Genomic DNA, 23185 nt, shown 5'->3' with positions numbered 1-23185 from the left:
AAGCATAGATAGGGCATTCTTAAGAACTTTTCCTTCTTTCTGCCTTGGAAGAGCTACTGATTGAAGTGGAATGCCCAGTCTAATTCCAAAAAAAATAAGTCAGGGCAAGAGAACTATTAGAGAGCTTAAAAAGAAAATTAATCTCCTGTAAGAAGGCAGTATGAGAAAGCAAGCAAAATCAGCTTATGGAAATTTTCTAGCAGGCTAAAAAAGGAGCTCCAAGAAGCGAAAATCAACATAGCTCCTTAATAAATTCTGAATAGTTTTAAAACAACTAAAAAAGGAAATGTTAGACAGAAAGACTATCTGATTAAATATGTGAAAAAGAAATTAAAGAAAAAGGTTAAAGATGCAAAGTCAGAAAGTGTCTGAAAAACTGGAGAGAGAACAAGGCAAGAAAAACTAAGTAGATAAAAAATATATATATCAGTTTAGGATTCTCATATCTAACCTGTATGTACAAGTAAATGTTAAAGCAGCCAAAAATTCTTAACACTTTAGTTTAATATGTTCATATATATTTATATATTGTATGTATTTATGTATACATATATTTATATATTTTATTTACTTCCTGACAGGGAGCCCATTGAAAGTAACTTAGAGACAGAGCTGTTCCTAGGGGTGTGCAGGGCCAAGGGCATATTAGCCCATGAGTGTGTGTGGGGGGGTGGCGAGAGACCGGAGCGCAGAGCGGGGTGGGGGGGATGATGGCAAGCAGTTGGAGCGCGGAGCCAACAGTGTACGAAGCTGGCAGCATGCAGAGGAGCTTGTATGACACTGTCCACGGGTCCCCCCAAAACACGGGGGCCGGGATGGTCGCCCTGATTCACCTCTCACTAGGGATGGCCCTGCTTGGACAAATAGCAATTTAAGTTTTAACTGAAGAAAACTATTCTCTTTTTCATTACTTCCTTTGTCATAACAGAAAACTAAAATGATCAACCATTTTTTTTCGTGGTACAAGATGCTTGACCTGGTCTTTCTTTAACTTTTTATGAATGTTTTCTATAAATTTATTTTGGTGCATAGTTTTTTACATGTGAATAGGCAGGCTATATAGTAAGTCAGGGTTGTCCAACTTCTAAATGGCTGGGAGCTGCACTAGCAAGGGCCATGGCACACCACGTTCTCCTTTTACTTCACTGAGCATTCCCTTACTGGACCGGGTACCCTGCTTTGCCCTAAGCTCCCTGGCCACAAGCTTGCCCAACACTGCAGGCTGCACTGCCCTGCTCTGTCCCTAGGACAGGAATGTGAAAGCTAGAGGAAGAAGGAGCTCAGAGACCCTGGCTGCTTGTGCAGTTGGAACGCTAAGAGTAGGGAAGAAAGGAGGGGAAGGGGGAGAAACACTGTCGGCCACATAAGAACCCAGGGTCCACAATTTAAATTCTCATGGGCCACCAGTTGGACAGAGCTGTAGTATGTCATCAGACATATCACTTCCCAGAGATTTTCTATAAAAGATACACTGAAATCCTGAAAAGTTAACCCCCCCCCCGCCCCACAAATCCAAGAAATAAGGTTCCTTAAGAAAACAGAAAAACAGAGGCATTTCAACTAGGATGGGCTTAAGTGTTTCTCTCCGTCAATACTTTAAGATCTATTAATTATCAGAGAAAAGACAAAGGTTGCTTTAATAAACAGTTTGTATCCGAGAATACTCAGATTGGAACATAGGTAAGCCTTCTCATGGTTAATTTATATTTGCATTGTCGCGCTCTCTCCCTCTCATATGCAACGAAGGATTGGCATGATTTACAGCTATAATAATGCAATTTAATAATTGTTATTGACTGCAAACTCAGACACATTATTTGTATGTAAATTTTATCTGCAGAATTCAGATTACTGTGCTTCATTATTTAAAATTCATGGAGACTATGACAAAAGCCATTTTAAGGAGCAAGATGCCAGTCAGCTGGAACTCCTCCTCTAGGAGAAACTTCTTGTGTACGATACTCCAAACCAAGAGCAAAATTCCTCTTTTTTTTTTAAAAAAAATTAAATACGAGGTGGGAGCAGGAGTTGTTTGATTTTGGCAGTGGGAGTCAACCATGAAAGACTTGGGATTTATCTTTAGGTTAGCAGAATCCCCAGCCGTCTTCTAAGTACTTCCACAAAAAACTCACCCTTTTAGAACAGAAGATTTTAAAGGAAAAAAAGAAAATCAAAGAAGAATCCTAGAGACACTATGAAAGAAGGCAACTGGTAATAGCAGCTCTTTTTGTGGAATCAAAAATGCTCAGGAGGAATATGTCAACAAGAAAAGGAATTTTCTTTGGGAAAGGGATGAGAGTAACAAAGCATTCTGCCTCCTTTCCATGGGACTTTATAGAAATATCAGTGAATAATGATATATTGCCAGGGCAACAAAAGAAAATCACTTGCCGGACTTCAATGAGCTGATGCTGGTTATCCCATATACATGTACTCAAATCACTAACACATTTAAGAGGTTTTAATGACTTACTTTTTTAGTTAGTGGGTGAGAAAACAAAAATGTAATCTAACTTAAATAATATAGTTAGAAAGGAGTGGAATAATCTTACAGACTAAGGATCATGTCCTGCTATCAATCCACATGTGAATTTTTCATAAAAGTTTGACAGAAATTTCTACACAAGCTTATATGAAGAACATGTAAGAATGTCAAATTTATATTTGTATATTTTAATTTCACATTAATACATTAGGAAAATATTATGAATTTTATTTTTTAAATTTAACAATTTAGTATATTCTAGTAATCAGAATAATATACATTCATATTATCATGCATAGGTAAAAATAAGCATTACTTAAAATTCTAAGAATGCTAAGAGAATACCCATAATTTTATTCTGAAATTGTCTAGAGAGGCAAGGATTTTTTGTGGGTGATATCTTTTTTTGGACTAACTGCATGGTTGGGATAGTTTTAGACAAGTTTTGAAATGCAGAGCATTCTTTTTCCAAGGTCTGACTTTCAGATAAATTCCCTAAATTATCAGCCTCTAAAAAGCAAAAACAATCTATGTAAAACAAGTATTCATTTGTTCAAAGCTTTAGCAATAAATATTTGCTAGTCCACTTTGAGAAAATTTGGTATGTTCTTTCCAAATTTTCACTGAACATTTGGATAATGCCAAAAAACTGCCAGGACCCCTGAGTAGGTGATTAATTTCTGGTTTCCTCTTGCAGAGTTTTAGAAAATGATCCAAAGCCATACGGAAAGCAGCTGTAAACCAGACATCATAATCAGACTGGTTTATATTATAAAAATTAAAGGCCGTATACTAATAAACATAATCTAATATTACAGTTGGTACACAGGAGACTCTTTGCACAGATTTTCATAAGTGAGGTCAAGAACAATGTTTACATATTTACTGCAGTTGAAACAAGCTCCATGTACAAGGTAGACGATTCTATTTAAAACATAAATATCATTTTACCCAACCTTAAAGATGAAAACGCACAGCCAGCTGAAAGGAACACAGATTAACGTGCTGAATTCCCTCACTGAACTGGTAATAGGGTACACTGATAAAACCCCCCCACAAAACAAAACCCTTAAAAGCTGTCTCCTTCTACCCTTCTCAGAAGTCTTTTTGTCATTTCCTGGATTATTTTACTAATTATAAAAGAGACTATCAGCATAGTAGGTGCATTGAGAGTTTTTTGTATTAGGTCAAAAACATTACCAAAGGAGCTGTCTCACCACCCTCCTCCTCTCTAATATTCCACAGCTTTATAAGGACAGAAAGTAGAAAGACACTGCCAGTGGAAAAATTATAGGAAAATGCAACTGGCAATTACAGGCAAGTCTTATACTGGTCAACGTCACCCAGTTTAAACTCGATCAGTCAATCTGTATTGCCTTCTTTTCTGGGATAGGTTTAAAGCGGTTAAATATCTCTCTGACAAATGCCTGGACAGCAAAGAGATGGTTCCTTCCAGATCCAATGAAAAGGGAAACATGGAAAGAAATATCAGCACATGGATGTCACTATGTTCCTGTCTTCTGATGTTCTCCAGCAGCTGCTCAATACAAAATAAGATTCTAAGTAGACCAATCCCTTTGGATCCCCACAACTGAGAATTATCTACAAGGAAAAACAGTCATTCATCACTCTCTGGGAACATTCCAACAGCAGAAAGACTGACTACTCTAGGCAGAAGTGGGAGAAACTGCCTAAGTCACACGAAAATGTTTCAATAACACCTACTGCAGAATTAAGAGGAACATATGTCCAATGCCATAAGAAGATAATCAGTCAATCAAGACAAATGTTATTTCCATTCCATATCCTGCTCTAAAAACCTGGCTGATGTCCAAAGAATTAGCTGTAAAATGCTTCTGGACTTGGCCTGCCACCACTTTCTCAATTATCCTCCCTAAAAAAAGGGAGGTTACAGGTCAGGCATCATGAAAGATGTCAACACTGCCAAATGCCATTATTTTCTATGGAGCTACTGCACTACCTTTCAACTACCACGTATGAAAGTTGGCACGCAAAACTCCATGCCAACTATTGCAAGAAACTATACATTGGATCCCACGGTAACTGAATCGAAATACATGGAAGAGACCAGTATATAGAGTTTTCAGAATTTTAGAATAATTTAGTAATAACCACAATAACACTACACATTGGTATCACAGTTAGCATGAAGGTCCCCCCTAGCCAAAAATTCACTGTGCTGACCCTGTGCAGTATATGTAGTGTTACTTTATCTTGCCCCTGGTAGACTTGTGATGCAGAAGCTGTTATTAATGCATTTCCTTGCTTAAAACGTGCATCCCAATTGCTAGCAGCTGATTTTTGGGAAAAAGGTGTCTGAAGCATGCAGGAAAATATGGTATCAATGTAGATTTAATTAATAGAGTGCTTTCAAATCCACCGAAGTACGCCTCAAAACATACCACTACTTCTGATCCTGCACAATGGCATGGGGATACATTTTTCTGAAGCACTGTATTTTCTCACTTTCCACAGACGCCAAAATAAGACAGGCCTTGTTTTTGGAAGGCAGAATGCAGGGAAAAAAAAGATTTTTCCAGGAGTTATAGCCTAGAGGTGGCCTTTTCATGTAGAGGCTGTGTTGTACAACAGCTGCAAGCTTTTCTAACACCTGGCAAGTTCAGGGTGGCTCTGAATGGCTCAGCATAGAACTCCACCCCTCCTATTTGCTGGATGATAGAGAAGCTGGTAACCATCCTGCAACACAACATCCTTATGCTTCTGTTCTAGTGATTCTCAATTAGGGTTCTGCTGCACCCTGCGGTGCCTTGTGATTCTTTCAAGGGTGCCATGGGGTAGCATAGACTGTTAGCACTGACAGGCATGCTAACATAATTCATAAAATAAATCCAGAAATTTCACCTAGGAATTAATTGTGTTAAAAACATTCTGCCCTGTTGTGGTCTTTCTGAATTCTTTAGAACAGAAGAGTTGCACTATTATTTTTCTGTAATCAAAGAATGCCATTTTCCAAGGGTGCCTTAAGTTTAAGGAGGGGTGAGTCTAAAAAGGGTTGAGAACTACTGTTTTATTCTGACAAAAAAAAAAATCAGCTTGTCTGGTTAAGACACGCACTTTGCTTTTGGAGGCCTGATTATTGGGGGAAAAGTATGTGTGGTATGTGAGTAAATACGGCAACTAAGAAATTTAGGTGCTTAAGTGCTATTGACTTTCAGTGAGCCTCAGGAACCTAGAGGTCCTGCTTTCCCATCTCCTGACGTGCACTGCTGCTGAAGCTTGGGTCAGGCAATATGGCAGCAACCTGCATTTTGCTGACTGGGCAGCAGCACAGGTTGGGGATTGGATGGTGGGTGGGGTGGGGAACAGGTGGCAGCAGTGCAGGTGGAGGCAAGTGGGAGGAGGGATGGGGGACAGGTAGCAGGGGCACAGACACTTAAGTGATGGGAGAGCAATATACAAGTGCAAGGCTGCCTGCCTCTACCATGACTGGGGACAAAATTTAAGGTAACTCCCCAATAATTAGATCCTATACATGGAAAATTATAACAATTGTATAATTTTCCATGTATGGGAATGTAATTACTAGGGGAGGGTTGTCTTAAATTCAAAGTTATCTTGGATCTGGATAAATATGATAAATCTGCTCCCAGGAGAGAAACTTTGCCTCTTGTTGGGGAGATTGAGTGCAACCCAAAGTTCCAAGCAGCAAAGCAGACAGTTTCTTCAGTAAAGGCATTTGTTGGAGCAAAGGCCAGCCACTCCCCTCTGTACCAAGTCCAGCCTGCACAGCCGTTAGCACCCCGCAAAGATATTTAGCTGTTCCCTTTCCAGTCTCTCCAACTCCTCCACGTCTCTCAGTTCCCAGACTCTTTTGGGACAGGCTGCTTCATCCCCAGCCGGCTCTTCCATTGTTATGTTCATCTCCTCTGCACATTACCTGGGTGTTGGGCATCTCACTATAATTTGGCATGTCAACAAAATGATTCAAGACTATTGATGCTAAAGGTCCATTTTGTTTTGTCCTGCACACAGACAGCCCTGGAACTTAACCCTTCATTCTCTGCATGCAGGCTAACGAAGTAAACTGAGTCATGCGATATTATAACATGAACACAGTAAATGCAGAAATATCACAATAAAACCCATAGTCCACCATAAGAGTGAATACTCTTATGCGCATTGAGGCCGTGTCCAGAAGAGCACAGCCATGTAGTATGTGATGCCACAGACTCATTTGCAGCACCACATACCACACATTCAGGTGTTCTCCGTGGTGCAAGGGAGCAGTGCGGGGTGGGGTTTTTTTTGACCTCTGGATATCCAGGTGTCAAAAAAAACCTGCACAAAAGGAGGAGCGGCACATGCAGTGGCAGTGTGTGCCTCTCAAAACCGGAGCCAGGCTGGCTGGATCCATACTTTGGTTGTCGGCCAGGATCTGAGGGGCTGGATTGCTGCTGCAGCCCTGGGAGGCCCCCAGGACCCCAAGTAAGGCTGCTGGAGCCAGTTTAGTGCTGGCCCCAGCCTCCCATACCCCACCCAGGGTAACTTGCTGCATGCCAGAGGGCGTGTGGCACAGGTGTTCCCTGGGGACAACTAATGGTGACACAAGGTGTGCTACCGCTAGGTGTCCCTGGGAAAACAAATGTCCATGCTCATGTGGATGTGGCCTTAGAGACCCCTGAAATTGGATATCAGCAGATTTTAAGCATCTAAGTCCAAGAATAAGATGCATAAGAATTATGCCTAACCACTGAAGTACTTGAGAAACACCTGATTTTTGGCACTAAAATCATTTAGGTGCCTAAAATTCTACTACTAGGTACGCCAAGAATTACTGCCATCTTGACTGAGCTGTTTGGCTCAGTATTAATTCTTATGCCTAAGTCTGATCAGCATTCACAAACTAAACTAGGCATCCTAAGTCCCATGAGGGGACAAATCTGGGGCCTAATCAGATCACATCTAAAAATACCTACTAAGCGCCATACAAAGCACAGCAGTTACAGCCACTTTCAGGAAAAAAAAACAAAACAGAGCTGATAGAGAACAGAAGTAGTGATGCTATGAACCTTTTATAAAGCAGTATTGTGATAAGTACACTCACTCAGGTAGTTCAATACTCTCTTCCTCCAAAATGCTCCCTCCAATTTCCATTCCCAGGAAAATGCCCTAATCACTAAGCTAAGTTGATTGGGAACACCTTTCTTTGGCCTAGGTTCAACTAACTAGATCACTGTACCTCAACAATAAAAAGCTCACAAGTTCAGAGAGATGACAAAGCAAAAGGAATTGCAACATGGTAGCTCTATGAGAACATTTACTTGGGAGTGAAGGCTACAGAAGACCTCCGGTGCCTCTACTTTACACTTAAAAACAGACAGAAATGGACATCCCCGTCCCTCAGCATTTTATATGGTCTAGCTTAGATGTCTTTCCATCAAGCATGATGCCTAATGTTAATCCAACTGAGAGATCTAAGTGTATGTGAACATGGCACAAGCTAGCTAAGTGACAATATAAAATAATGCAGGGGCGCTGATCACCAGTAGAAATGTTTGGCCTCTTTTGTGTCCTGGTACTGAATTTCTTCATTCTGCAGAAGCATCTCCAATTGGGCTTCCTCTGATAGAACATCTCATGGGAGGCACTTTTAATTGTGCCTTCAGAGATAAGTTCTTTATATATTTAAAAGAAAATATTTATGTCATTAATAAATACTGACAATCTTAATTTACCTGAAGCTTTCATATTATTGAAGATAGATTCCCACACTAAACAGTCACCACTACCATCTAGCCATCAAAAATAAACAAGATAAATCAGTGAACAATTCTGACCTAAGATTTTCATGATACATTTAATTTGTCACGTACATAAACCAAAATTAAAGGCTGTTGTGTTTTGTACTTTCCAAGAGCAGATATCATCCACTGTAACACGTTCCAAGGTAATAGTTTTGGAAGCCATGACTGTCTGATCTACCTTAATTTGTTCAGCTATAAATCTTGAGATCCAAGTAGTGTCAATAGTACTGTGGTTTGAAAGGGACAGACTAAGTTTTCGGAGCATTTGAATTTTTGTAACAAATAGCAGTACCTTTATATGTTCCAAAACAGCAGTTGCAACATTTGTATGAAGATCAATGAGCCTCTTCTTTTCAAGAAGTTCTGGAAGAGAGCTGAAAAAATTAAATACAAACTAACCTGCTAAGTTGTACATTCAGGCTGAATTGGGTATTAAATGTAATTAGTGGACAAACTATGTGAAACCAGATAAAAGCTTGAAAATGAAAGGAAACAGGAAATGCAGAAGGCTTCTGTTCAAACATTAATTACCCACATTGACTATATTATAAGTAGTTCCATATCTGGAACATTTTAACAACTACTAGAAAATAAGTATTGTATACATAATATAAGTAATTTAAAACTGCAATAAAAAGAAAGATTAAAGATGTGTAGTGCTTATACAAAGCATATAAAAATTATCACTTTAAAGTTTTAAGGCCATTTATTGATTTACAAAAAGCAAAGTCAAAATTTTCTTTCAAGCTGGGCTCCTAAATTGGTATTTAGGCATCTAAATAATCAGACAATATTTCAGTCAGCACTATTAAATATGGTTTTCATCAACTTAAAATGCTTAATTTTATCTCTTATGTTGTTTTACAACAAAGATAAATCATAACAATCGATAAAATCTATAAAAATATGAGGAGTCCAGTCTTCTCTTATTGTACAAATACTTTCTGGTGGTTAGAATTGTGAAAAATATCCTTTTACAAAAGGGAGTTTCTTCTTTTTGACATAAAATATGAAATGACTAGAAATTTACTTAACTGCATCCATGTTTCATTCACATTCAATTTAAACAAAACAAGTTTAATTATTATTTGCTGAACAACCCTTGCACAATACTCACATAATTTGTCCTTAGATGTGTCATCTCAAAACAGCAGGGGTACAATGATAGAGATTTTTGGGGCTGATACCGATAGCCAATCTCTAAGGAGGCATATTGGCCGATACTGATCTGATTTCCAATACCAGCCCAGCAGCTTGAAGAGCTGTGTGCAGTTGGTAAGTCTGGTGTGGTGGAAGGGGAGGAGGGAGGGGGAAAGGAAAGGGAGAGGGAGCAGCAGATCAAGGCCCCCTGTGGTGAAGGAGAGGAGCTGGGGCAGAACTGGGGCAAGCATTGCCCAGCTGGGGTGAGGCAGGTGCGGGACTGAGCTATGGCTTGTTTGGGGGGTGCAGGGAGATGGGAGACAGCTCCCAACACTGCGTGCCACTCGCTCGGGAGCTGCTAGTTTGGCAGCTCGTCCACCTCTTGCCTGGCAGCTCCCGGCGCTGCACCTGCAGCTCAGAGGGGATGTGGGGGGAGGGGGGGTGTGCCTTCAGATCTGCGTGGGGCGGGGCAGTACCAAGCTTTTCCCGGAGGGGCAGGGCTGGGGGCAGATGGCAGTGGTGCTGGGATGGAGGAGTTGGGGGGGGGGGGGGGGGTCCAGAGCGAACTTTGGGGTGGTTGTCAAGTTAAAGTTCATTTTATTTTTAAATAACCACTTATAATCATTCTGTTGTCATATCATTTAGCTTTTTAAACTAACTTGCATCCATTTTATATTAATTATATCCACTTTATTGTTGTATTATTTAGCTTAGCTTTTGTATGACTTAGCTTGGGCCAAACTCCATTTTATAGCAACCTAATGCTAATATATATTCATATATGTAGCAAAATAAGAATGTTTTAATAATATTTAGAATGTATGGATGAATGAGTGTGGAGTGACTGGAAAAGCATTGTGTGTTGTGTGCTATCATTTAATGACCTATGCTAAGAAAAAACTCAAGAAGCAACCTGCGCTAGGTGAAGAATGAAGATAAGCAGAAGCAGCAAGGTTTACGACTGCTGTAATTCTTCAATGGCTAAAGGTCATAGTAACTTCCTGTTTTGACAAAGCTGAGGGCTGCAAAACAATTGCAAAACAGCACCCTGTCCCAACAACTAAAGACTGCAGAACCCAGAGCAAGAAAAATCCACCCCAAGAACCAGAATCATCTCAACACAGCAGAAAAAGAGAAAAACAACTTCATAGTGACACAGCAACGTCCATAGACATGCACAGGAGACAGCTACTATAAAAAGTGGGCAATAACAAAGAAGCTTTGGGTCTGTTCTGCACAACAACAATGATGGAGCACTGATACGTGTCCAACAGAGGCTCGGCTCCCCTCTCATGCTCAGCTTCGCTGGCCACAAAGCTGGCTTGAGCAACTGAAAGACTGGTAACACCTTAGCATCTGCAGAACTGTGTGCATGCGCGCGCATGCAAATGTGTAGGTGATGTTGTAATGTTTCTGTACTCTCAATAAACGTGGCGTACTGCCCTATCCCCTGACAAAGATCCTGCTTGTTTTTAGTATGCTGTATGCCTAGTGCGTACAACAGCTGCAGCCCCCCCCACCCCATCCCAGTGCTGCCACCGCCAACCACCCTGCCCTGCCAGGAAGAGTTTAGCACAGTCCCAGCCCACCCTACCCCGTGTAGATCTGGGGGTACATCCACCCCCCCGCCCTCCTGGATGAGTGCTGCCAGGAGCAGGGACGGGGGGGGGGAGGGGATGGGGAGGAAATGGGGCCATAAATGGGGTCATGCTGAGGAAAGGTTTGGGAAGCACTGCTGTAAGGTAAGTAATTGTTCTTTCAAGCGACTGTCTATATGGATTCTACTCTTAGAGACTGTAGTGACTTCACTTAGAAGGCAGGTGACAGAATGACTGCAGAAGGTTTGGAGTGAGGTGCCATCAGTATGCTGACAGCACCCATCTCCTCCCCTCTCATCTGATCCAGATCCTGCAGTGCCATTTTATAGGTGAGGATTGGATGTGGGTGAACCAACTGAGACTGAATTCAGTCCAGACAGAAATGATAGTAGTGGACAGACCTCAAGAGCTTGGGGGTACCAGGATACCTGTTATTGATTGGATTCAGGCTCCCCTTGCTGCTGGGGTTAGCAGCCTTAGCATGCTGCTGGATCTTCAGGTATTGTACCTGGATCTTTAGGAATGTCCATCAACTAAGCAGTTTAGCAGCTTTGCAACAGGTATTTAGTTTTAGCTATTGCAGCTAACCTTCTAATATGGGAGTAATTCCTAAACTAACAGGGAAGTCCTAATATAAGTTATTTTGCCAATGGCTATTAAACCACAGGTATTAGCTTCTGTAATTGCACTGATCATCTGACTACAATGAATTACCCTAACACTTCATTTCAACATGTGTGGAAAGTAGATATCCTAGGTACTGGGTCTCACAGTGAAACGCACTAAGGCAGTACTGAGGTGATTGAGCCCATTCCACTTTTGATGCATTTGAATACATGGGCATTTAGGATATAGTGACAATCCCACCAAACACTACTGGTTAAAAAGAATCCAGTTTCAATGGCTCTCTCACATGAGAAGTGAAAATCATACTGCAGTTACTCCAACAATTTCCTCCAGACTAAAATATTTTTGACGTTTTGCCATGCTAGTCAAATTCTACTTCACAATCTCCTAACAGTCTAGATATTCCAAAGGTTGAGAAATCACTGGAGTATATTAACAGAAAACAGCAGAAAACATGAAAAGCTATTTTACTTACTAGTGCTTAATTACTTACCTAACAGCTGAAGTTAGCTTAGCTGTATTATCAGAAAGCATACTTATTGCTCCATCATCCTCCCCTTCTATTCCCTGTTGAAAATATTAATGTCAAAAAGCTACAACTACATTTATTGTTGGCACAAAAATCATACTTGCAAGTATATTTATGATTTATTTTCTTGCACTGACAACAGTGCCCAGTGAATACTTTCATTGTGCAAATCCAAGAAAAGTTCTGTACCCATTTAAGAACCACTAGTTTGACCTCAGTAGTATGCAAGCCTTTAGAACATATTTTGAAAGAAAGGACAATAAAAAATAGAAATCGAATAAGAATGCAATGGAAAAAACCAGAAAATGGAATAAAATGCAAAGACGCTTTATCAAAGTTGGATTATGCCAGACTAATATTTGTTTGGCAAGATAACTGATATGTTAATTAATTGCATCAGTGTAACCCAGCTACTTGTTTAAGAAATTAATGGTGTGACAAAAAGCAAAACCAGCCACAAATTTATTACGCAATTAAGTATATAATAATTTTGTGGCTGGTTTCAGTTGCACCTTAAAAATAAATGCGTGGCTAGATGGACCATCCTGAGGCTCAAATGGGCTCTGCGCTGTCCCTGCCAGCCATCCGTCAGCTGATCAGGGGCAACATGGATACTGAACAAGGGCACATTTAAGCCCTGGCATAGTCCCTTGCTGCCTCTGATCAGCTAATCAGTGGCTGGGTCCAGCAGATCTCCAGAGCTATTTGACAATAAGCTGAGTATTCGGTACATCTGCCAGTGGAAGAGGAGGAAAATTTATGCAATCATACACGGGCAGTGGCAATTCTGGTTACCTATTATCAGGAAAGATTTTATATGGAACAGGTGCAAATAAAGGTTACTGGGATTATCAGGGAAATGATTCCTGTGTTATACAAGCCTTACCATGATACTTTTAAGCCTTTTGACTTCATCTTCTTGAGCTCTGTAGGATTCCAGTTCTTGCTGAACAGACTCTGCTACTTCTGGAAAAGGACTAAAGCAATATTACATATCAGGTTCTGTTAGATCATCAAGGTTTACATTTGATGTTTTATCTGATTCAGATAATTGTGGAAATGTCTTTTGCAACATCAATGCATGACCCATCCAGCGCTACTAAAATACTGAAAACTATATATCTTATTAAATGTATAGCTAAGCTTCCAGTGCAAATATGAATTACTTGATATAATTTATTGAATCTTGTTTATAAAAATCTTGTTTATAAAAAAAGGCATCATAGCTTCATAATCATCAAATACTAAAAATAAAGCACGTGAAGGAATGACTACTGAGATATAAAATGAGTAGTCCAGGTGTTCAGCAGACCTCAACATGCTGCACATGTTTCTATAAAGCCCTAAAAATCAAGCTCTATACCTGGAAAAGAGATAAGGATTTTCCAGGTAAGCAATTCCTCTAACTCAGTGATTCTCAACTAGGGTGCCATGGCACAGACACAGTACTCTGATTCAAACTATGCTATGGTATAGACATAGGACTCTGACTAACTGAATTGGTGCCTTGACACCCTTTCAAGGGTGCTGCAAGGTGCCACACAATATTAGTGCTTTTCCGTATGCAAGCATGATTTACAATTTAAACTTAGAGATTTCAAATAGGAAAGAATGATTTTAACATCATGCAGATCTCTTGTGGTTTTTCTGAGTTCTTCTGAGTTGCAAATAATTGCTCTATTATCTTTCTATAGTTTTCACTCATTATTTTAACTAAGAGGTGGCATTTTCCAAGGGGTGCTTTGGGTCTAAAAAAGCTGAGAACCACTGCTCTACTTCAGCTCCTGTTATAGCTCAAGAAATTAAATTCAACCAATAGTGATGTATTCATCCTACATTTCATATTGACAAACATTCACCAGTAAAAGGGGGAGAGAAATTGTTGTTCTCAGCCACAGAGAACAGAACATGAGACAACTGAATTTCAAACAGAGAAAAGCAGTTTGAGAACAAATACCAGGAAACACTTTCTAAGTGTAAAAAGGGCAGGGCAATGGAATAAGCTGCCTAAGAAAGATGTGTAATTTTGGAGTGGGATATAAATCTAATAATTACATAGATAAATTGGGGATATCCAAAAAGAGAATTAACAAGCATCTATCTGAAATGGTCAAGGAAGGACAAATCCTAAACCATCTGTACAGGGGGCTAGACTGCATGGCTTCTGAACACCTTCCAGTTTTGACTAACATAAAAATAGCTAAAGGAATCAGATCAAACACCCTCTTTAAATCCAACAATTTTAATTGGAACAGAACTTTATATAGCAGGTTGTTTCTTTAAGTAGGCTAAGATCAGTACAGATTTCATTCCTCAAGAGCCTCCAACATAAGATTCTTCACTGGTACACAAAGAATTTCCTAATCTTTGTGTACCAGCTCTCCCTATCAGTAACTATGATTTTCCCCAGCAAACTCTGAATTCAAAATTTTTTCATAAATTAATTTTATTCCACAGGTCCATGAAAAATGGAATGTAATCAAATGCATCGATTAAATTCTTGTATAAATTTGTCACTTGTGTACTTTCTCAGGATTATCAAACTAATACTCCTAACCTTTTTGTTGACTTCAAACAAGATTTAAAATATTTTTCTAAAAAACATTAACATAGATTAAGATTTTACCAAGCATACCTAATTTTATGAAATTATCAGAGTTCTTTAGGAAGGGTGTTGTAATTTAAGAGCCCATATTAAAAAGTTAAGACTTAATTACACTTCTTTGTAACCAAGGGGCAGAGGGGCTGGACTCAAATCTCACAAAGTCCTTCCAGCCCCTAATGTCTATAAAATCTAATGTCTATGAAAGCTAAGAAAAAAATACTTGACTGTTAAGAATAAATTTTCAGTACAAGCTTGCTAATTTAAATATACATTCTCCAACTGGTTCTCTTACCTGCCTTTGTGCTTTTGCCAAAATTTATCCAATGCAGTTAAGTCATATGACTTTTTATTTTTTTTCTTTGGTCTAGCTCCTGCTGGAGAATTTTCCATTCCTGAAGGTTCTTCCAGGTTCACTCTATTCAAATGGAAATCCTAGAAGAGGATGAAGAGAATAATCTTCAATTAAATACCTATAACTTTTATCCAATATTGAGTGTCAAAAATATTAAGAATCAAAATAACCTCATAGATTCATAGATGTTAGGGTCGGAAGGGACCTCAATAGATCATCGAGTCCGACCCCCTGCATAAGCAGGAAAGAGTGCTGGGTCTAGATGACCCCAGCTAGATACTCATCTAACCTCCTCTTGAAGACCCCCAGGGTAGGGGAGAGCACCACCTCCCTTGGGAGCCCGTTCCAGACCTTGGCCACTCGAACTGTGAAGAAGTTCTTCCTAATGTCCAGTCTAAATCTGCTCTCTGCTAGCTTGTGGCCATTGTTTCTTGTAACCCCCGGGGGCGCCTTGGTGAATAAATCCTCACCAATTCCCTTCTGTGCCCCCGTGATGAACTTAAAGGCAGCCACAAGGTCGCCTCTCAACCTTCTCTTGCGGAGGCTGAAAATGTCCAGTTTCTCTAGTCTCTCCTCGTAGGGCTTGGTCTGCAGGCCCTTGACCATACGAGTTGCCCTTCTCTGGACCCTCTCTAGGTTATCCACATCCTTCTTGAAGTGTGGCGCCCAGAATTGCACGCAGTACTCGAACTGCGGTCTGACCAGAGCCCGATAGAGGGGAAGTATCACCTCCTTGGACCTATTCGTCATGCATCTGCTGATGCACGATAAAGTGCCATTGGCTTTTCTGATGGATTCGTCACACTGCCGGCTCATGTTCATCTTAGAGTCCACTAGGACTCCAAGATCCCTTTCCACCTCTGTGCCACCCAGCAGGTCATTCCCTAGGCTGTAGGTGTGCTGGACATTTTTCCTCCCTAGGTGCAGCACTTTGCATTTCTCCTTGTTGAACTGCATCCTGTTGTTTTCTGCCCACTATATATAACCTCATATATATTTAGTCTGATCTTTCAAAACCAACAAAACCATGCATTAGCTCTTCCAATTGAAAAGAACATTGCAAAGGCTCTCTGAATAACTCAATCATACAGCCATCTTCTTTCTTAAATATCTGAAAAAGGGCTATTTTTCCATTAGTCTTTTCCATTAAACAAATTGTTTTTCTTACTACTTACTTCAAGTATAACTAAGAGCAGCTATTTTTTAAATCTTTGTACACTAGTGAGAAGCATTTACCAACCAAAAAACTACGGTATAAACCGAGCTCAAAGTCTGCTCGTACTTCATTCATAGCCAAAGCTAAAAAAACTTTGATTTTATAACATTCATAACTACAAAGGCTATAAATGACTTAAACACTTCCTGGCATAGAAAGGGGAGAATCTTGAGCTATCAGGTATGTATTTATAGAATAGCAGTGTAGTACTGCCTGTTAGGATATGAACAGGATCTGCTGAATACAGCAGAGGAAGAACATGGCAAGCTCTATGTACCATCCTAAATTCCAACACACTGGCCACATCTACACATGTGCTTTACTGAGTAGAACAATTAGCTGTGAAGTAAAGCGGCGCCATCTACACGTGTGATTAGGCCACAGTAAACTAATTTACATCAGCATAAGCACTGCTAGAGATAACAGTATCTTACGCCAGGGTAATTTGCTGCAATTAAATGCATGCTTAGATGCTGACTGCAGGCATAAATTGTGCCTAGTCAGCCCAGCCAGCAGGGGGTCAGACTCCTGCCTGCCACCTAGCGACATGGCTCTGCGCTTTCAGCTCCCTTGTGCCCGAGCGAACCCTTCCGCTGTCCTCCACTGCCACCCAGAACCCAGAGCTGACCCCGCTTAATTGCATGTGTAGACACACCCACTGAACTGGAACTTAGCAATTTCCAGAGACCCTTTGTCTGGAAGTGTTGACATGGACTCTGTATCCTAATCAGGAAGCAGTAGTATCAACTGTCAGGGATAGACAAGCAGGGAGAAAACAAATTCCTTTTGTACATGTTGAGTTGAGCCTTCCATCATGTAAGCAAGAGACTGGACCACATGAAAAAGCATCACTCATATTTACAGAATACATCTCAGGAAACAGATGCTTTGCTCAGGCTCTCAGCCCTAAGGCACCTGGGTTGGGAACCAGCAAAACACTGGAAAACTAAGACTGTGCTTTCAAGGAAATGATGCGTCTGAGCTGAATGGTGGGGCCTCCACGAAGAACCAGTGCGGCAGGATGCAGGTGTCTAGCTAACTCTTTTGTCCCTGGTTCATAGGTAGACGCCACAGATTTACTATTGAGATACCTCTGAAACCAAGTTTCACACACCTTTCAAGTTTAAAATGTAAAGGGCCTACATAGAGTATATCCCAAGAAATGGAATTATTCTAGGCAGCGTATGCATATTGTGTGCCTATAAGATGCAGATATAGCACTGCCACAAGACTAGACATTTTAAATTCTGGACTAGGGAGAAACCATAACAATAAAAGAATCCAACTGCTCCACCCAAAGAAAAGAGAGAGAATTCAGGGGGGAAGTAAGCTCCTAAAATGGTGTGACTACGTGGGGCTGGAAAAATATAGGAAAAGCTAAAGGATACCAAACCCTAACAAGACCTCTCCTTAGCTGTTATTTCTCCTTTCTTTTTCTACTTATACAATAAAAATGAGAGAGAAAAGTAAAAGTGATACGAACAATAGCTGAGAAGCAACACTTCGAAGAAAGGATCTGGGCACCTTGCAAGGTGAAAGCACAAGCCTGTAAGACTGTTCTTTCTTTAGCCAAGGTGACTGAGGAAAATTGAGGAGCAGAAAGTGCCTACTTCCCTCTAAACTTGTACACATAGAGAACTAGGAAGGACAGCAGTCTAATGGTACACCCTAAAGATACAGCTAACACAAAAAAGTGCTTGAGTGTATGTGAACATACATGAAGATGTGCACAAGAGCAATCATTTGAAGAACTCTCTCTCTCTCTCTCAAAAAAGCTAGGGTGTCTGAACAGAGGCTGTACCCTGTGGGTGAGGAGAGAGAGGGAGAGAGGGTAACAGCCAGCATCCTGGACTTACCATGGCATAGGCAACTGCCTGGCACTGGTGTGCAAGAGTGCTGTGGTGCTTCTGGAGCAGCGTGAGGCTCCAGACTGGCAGAGAGAACATGGAAGAAAGTAATCTGAGAGGGGCAGAGGCAGCAGTATGCAGCAGAAGGGGAAGGCTGAGCAGTTCCCAGACAAGGAGCAGCTGGCTGCCAAAGCAGAGCAGCCAGCCCAGTCCAACGGGTGCAGTGCTTGGACGAGCACCCTTCATAGAATCCAACAGCCTACAAGCACCAGAGCAGGCACCACTGACTCCAGGTGGACAGCTGGAGATGTGGCAGCTTTCAGGTCAGGGGGATCCCGGGTGGAAGACCCAGGCACTGGGACACTATTCACCACCCAGGGGTTAGAATCAGACCTGGAGGTCAGAGGCCAGCCTGGAGCAGGTCCCTACACCCAGGCCCCACACACACTGAAAGAGAAGGGGCAGCTGGAAGCCCCAGAGTATTTAATTAGGTCCCAAGACTAAAGATTCAGGGTCGCTGGGGGTCAGTTGGAATATTAAAGCTTCCTGCAGCAGGACCAGGGCATGTGAAGGCCACGGCCCTAAAGGGTCTCCTGTTGGGGAAGGACATGTTTCTATGTCAATGAAGTAAGGCACTGGCATATGGACTTTTGGACTCAGGTAGACAGAAGTCTGTACCTTTGACTGCTGAGTCAATTGATTAAGCAGCTGTGGATTGTTAGCTGGTTGGAGGGAATAATTAAGGCCAAAATGGGGTCAGCTAAGTGGATCCTTGACCACAATGGCTGCTAAGGGGAGTAGGGTTCACTAGCATAATCAGGACAATATACATCTTCGTCAGAGACAGGATGTGGTTAGGGTGGGGTAAAAGGGAGTTCTAGAGTCCCATGAAAAGAACAGGGTTAAGGTTCTAGAACAGGGGTAGGCAACGTTTTTTGGCCAGAGTGCCGATAAAGCCCACAGTGTCTACCTTGGAAGGTGCCAGAGTGCCGGCATTCCAGAAAAATGAGAGCAGGGCGTACATGGCAGGATACACTGCATATTAGCATAGTTAATAATCATAAATGTTGCCCTTTTTTTACAGCAAATACCAGATTTTCTAAAAACTGTAAACTTGGTGACTAAATAAAACTTCTGATACTCCCCTTGATCTTGTGTATTTGTTTTGTGCAGGTCCCCCCACAACAGCCCCCCAACCCTGCTTGTGCCCATTTCCCCCACCCAAAGCCTCTGCTCAAGGCCTTTGCCCCCCACCCAAAGCCTCTGCCCCCAGCCCTGCTCGTGTCCCTTGCCCCCCCCCAAAGCCCCTGCCCCCCCCCCCCCCCCCCCCCCCCCCCAGCCCAGGCTCCATGGCTATCAGCAGCTACCCAGAACCTGATCCGGCTGTAGCTGGGAGGATGCAAACAGCTGCTGTCTCCCTGCCCCGGCACCAGCCCTGGCCCTGGCTGCCTCCCAGCCCTGGCCCTGGGTACCTCACAGCCCCAGGCCCAGCCCTGGGCTTGGGGGAAGCAACAGGTGCCAGTGATGCTCCCTGCTGTGCTGCCCTCCCCACTGCTTCTGCAGAGCAGCATGTGGAACCTGGCATGGCAGGGCACAGTGGGGGGCACAGAAAGCTGGCTGCTACTCTGAACTCCCCACTGCCCTGGCCACACTTCCCCTGGCAGGGGGGGAGAGCGGCAAGGGGCACAACCCTGCATTCTGCCCATGCTGCTCTTGTGCACACAGGGGAAGTGTGAACTGGGCAGCGCAGAGCTTGCAGCAGTAGGCAGCTTCCCTGTGTGGCCCCTCTGTACGCTGCTGCCCTGGGTCACACACACTGCAGTCCAGAGGGCCCGGGGGAGGGCAGCAGGGCCAGAAGCACTAGTATGCTAGGAAAAAGGAAATAAAGGCTCAGTCCAAGAGAAAAAATTTAATTGTTTTTGACATTTAGGACAAATGAACTATTTAAGATCTTGCCATGCATTTAAAAAAATAGGTTTTCAAGTACTTATGAGAAATATTCATGTTTAAAGACTGAATAAAGAATAAAACTTAGAGGAGAAATTAATTGTTGAGGCAGACTATATCAGGATTACTAGAACCAAAAATTAAGCCTACATTAAAATTTCTGAAATATTATTTGGGCTAATGGCAGACAATTTTCTTCCATGTGGAGGGGAAGAGGAAGAAACTGGGAGGAGTGTGAGGCTAGGTAGCAGGAAGCAAGCTGTCCCACCCCTCCCTCCCCAATTCCACTGCTACAGCAGTGTAGGGGACAATTTTAAGACAATTTTTCCAATAAACACCAATAATTAGATTCTGTATATGGAAATTATAAATTTATAAATCTTCCATGAATAGAATATAATCTTTGGGGGGACATCCTAAATTGAGGGTCATCTTGGATTCAGGTAAATACAGTATATTAATACTGTAGTGAAAGAATAAGAAGCATATTTATTGTTTGGAGAGCAAGACTGTGCTGGTAAACTGTAGAGAAGAAAATTACTAAAGAAACTATTTTGTCACATTCTAAGAGAAAACAATAAACAATAAAAAGTAGAGTCTTTTAAACAGAACAATGCAATAACACAAAAATGAGAACACACTTTCCTGGGAGACAGTGAAAATATTTTAACTTTTCAAAAACAAAAAACTGATCCTTCCAAGCTACATGTGGGAAAACTAGTATCAAAATAAGGGCCTAGATTCTAGTAACAGTCTCTCAGAGCTCCATTGGTTTTAATAATATTATTCACAAACAACATAATAAATATCAAACTATGCGGGCCTTGGTATTTAAAAGTAATGTTTTCATTATTTTAAGTCATGACGATTCTGGAAAAGTGGAGGAACTGTAAACTTTACCCAAAAAGGACCTTTCTGAAGTCATTTGATACAAAAATCTGTAAACCTTTTTCATACTAGGGCTCAGATTTTTCCTGCCTTGAAATGGACAGCGAGCAAGGGGTCTCCGAAACCACACGCACCATGGAGTTAATGCTGGCAAGACATCAGATACAAACAAAATTATCTGTGAAATGACTATGAAATAAGAAAAAATGAAAAAGCTTTCACAGACATTTTTACAAGGCTACTCAGTTCAAGAAGAGTGTAAAGTAATTATCTTAATGACATCATCTACAACTATAACAATATCTTTGGAAGCTACAATCTAGACAATCTGATCTTATTCTATATTATGCCAGCTTTCCATTGTTTTCCCACAAACACTAAAGAATAGAAAGAAATGTTCCGTCTCAGCGCAGTATAACCTACGATGATTAATATATGCTTAGTACTTTTCAGTACTAAGCATTTTCAGTCAAATCAGTTACATTGAGAAGATATAACACCTAGTACATATATTTTAACTGTATCACCAAAACAAGTACTGAATTTGAATCCTCTAGAAAATTAACCGATGAATTTTGAAGTAATTCATTATGAATATCTGAACCCTTAAGATGATCAAATGCATAAAATTTATTATTTTTACTACCATACATTAGTATAGGGGCATTCAACCTTTTTTAGCCTAAGCACCCCTGGCGACTAGATGCTGAGTGGGGGAGAGGGGGTGGGGCACACAGGTAGTGTGTGGCCAGACACAGGGCAGGGAAGCAGGGATGGCCTGTGGACAGGTGGGGAACAAGCACCACTGCCTCCCACGAGCAGGGCAGGGAAGCTCACCGGGCTGGTGTGTGGCGGCGGTGGCCATCATGTGCGAACTTCCCCACCCCGCAGAGGGGCGCTGCTGCCCTCACCTTGCCCTACCCTGGCCCTGCTCCTGGGAGGCAGCAGCACTCTGTCCCTGCCCACACCCATACCCCCTAGGACTGATCCAAGCACCTCCAGTGGTACGCATATCCCCAGCTGACAACCCCTGCATTAGTACACTGGAATTTGTGAATTTGCACAACCTAACAGTGAATTTGCTAACCTAACTTTGCTGTAGCAAACATGTGTGTTCCAAGTTTCATGTAATATGCATTATTGTATTTAGCATATTTTATTTTACCCTTTTATAGCTGTTGAAAAATAAAAACTTTCTAAAGAAAGTACAAGATATTTCAAATAATTAAGAATATTTTGAACAAAAAATGTCAAGAACGGGGTTGCATAATAAACAATCAACTTAATTTTTCTAAAAAATTGGTGAACATGTAATAAAAAAATTAAAAGGACATTCATTTTAAATAACTATTTGAGTTACTTTATTACCATTATAAGGTAATAACACTAGCAAGTTATTTACATCTCCTCTGTATCAAAATGCAACAGCTTAATTCAAAATTCATATTAACGTTCTTAAAAAGTGCATTGTAGCAACCATGCTCTTATTTTGAGAAAATGTCAAACAATGATTTACAGAATGATTTACTATTTTGAAAAAAGTACCATAATGGTTAAATAATTAGGGTTAAATTAAAATAGCAGAACTAAATTAGAATGAATATTTGAAGCAAAGTAAATTAGAATGTTTTTACTTCACACAGTTAACAAATGCTGAATGGGCTTTCAGAAGTAATAAGAGGCTTGAAAAAATCCATTTTAATCAAAAGAAAATACACATAAGCTTCTGCGCTGTCAAGAACACTGTCAACACAAGATAACCCTAGCTAAAGAGCTCTCGTTTCTCATTGCAAGTGACCAATTTTAGTTACAATGGAGCAAGAAACTGGCATTTATAACGAGAAATAACTTTGGTGTCTGTAGTTATCTGGCATTAAAAGAAAAGCAATATTTGAAGAAAAGAGCAGCTTTACTCCATCTTCAAAGGAGCCTCTTTTTCTCCTGTTTGCTATGCACCTCAGCTTTCTAGTGGTTTTGTTTCTTTCCCCCTCCCTGTTCACTCTCTCCCACATTTCTTCACCCAATCAGTCATTTAATATGCTAGATTTATTATTCCTTTGTATGTCTATTTTGCCCTCTTTTGACCTTATGGAGGTCTCTGAGCAACTCTCAGCAGTTTTCCTCTGCAAACTTCGCATACGCACTGCATGCGGCTAAGCTGTGAA

General features: G+C 41.1%; 1 protein-coding gene across 3 annotated transcripts in view; it reads right to left on the bottom strand.

Annotated features, from left to right (window-relative positions):
• Nucleotides 1–23185, bottom strand: part of SCFD1 (sec1 family domain containing 1) — a 122133-nt gene that overhangs the window by 67261 nt on the left and 31687 nt on the right. For all 3 annotated transcript variants that reach the window (XM_019488789.2, XM_059723016.1, XM_019488790.2), the window contains exons 11-14: nt 15063–15202; nt 13052–13142; nt 12130–12203; nt 8564–8645 (exon numbers count right to left, since the gene is read on the bottom strand). In XM_019488789.2, coding sequence (XP_019344334.1) covers nt 8564–8645; nt 12130–12203; nt 13052–13142; nt 15063–15202 — 387 coding nt within the window. The remainder of the gene's footprint in view (nt 1–8563; nt 8646–12129; nt 12204–13051; nt 13143–15062; nt 15203–23185) is intronic.

This window comes from Alligator mississippiensis, chromosome 2 (assembly GCF_030867095.1).
Source record: "Alligator mississippiensis isolate rAllMis1 chromosome 2, rAllMis1, whole genome shotgun sequence".
Taxonomy (NCBI): domain Eukaryota; kingdom Metazoa; phylum Chordata; order Crocodylia; family Alligatoridae; genus Alligator; species Alligator mississippiensis.
The sequence above is the reverse complement of the archived record's forward strand: the minus strand, read 5'-3'. Positions and strand labels throughout refer to the sequence as shown.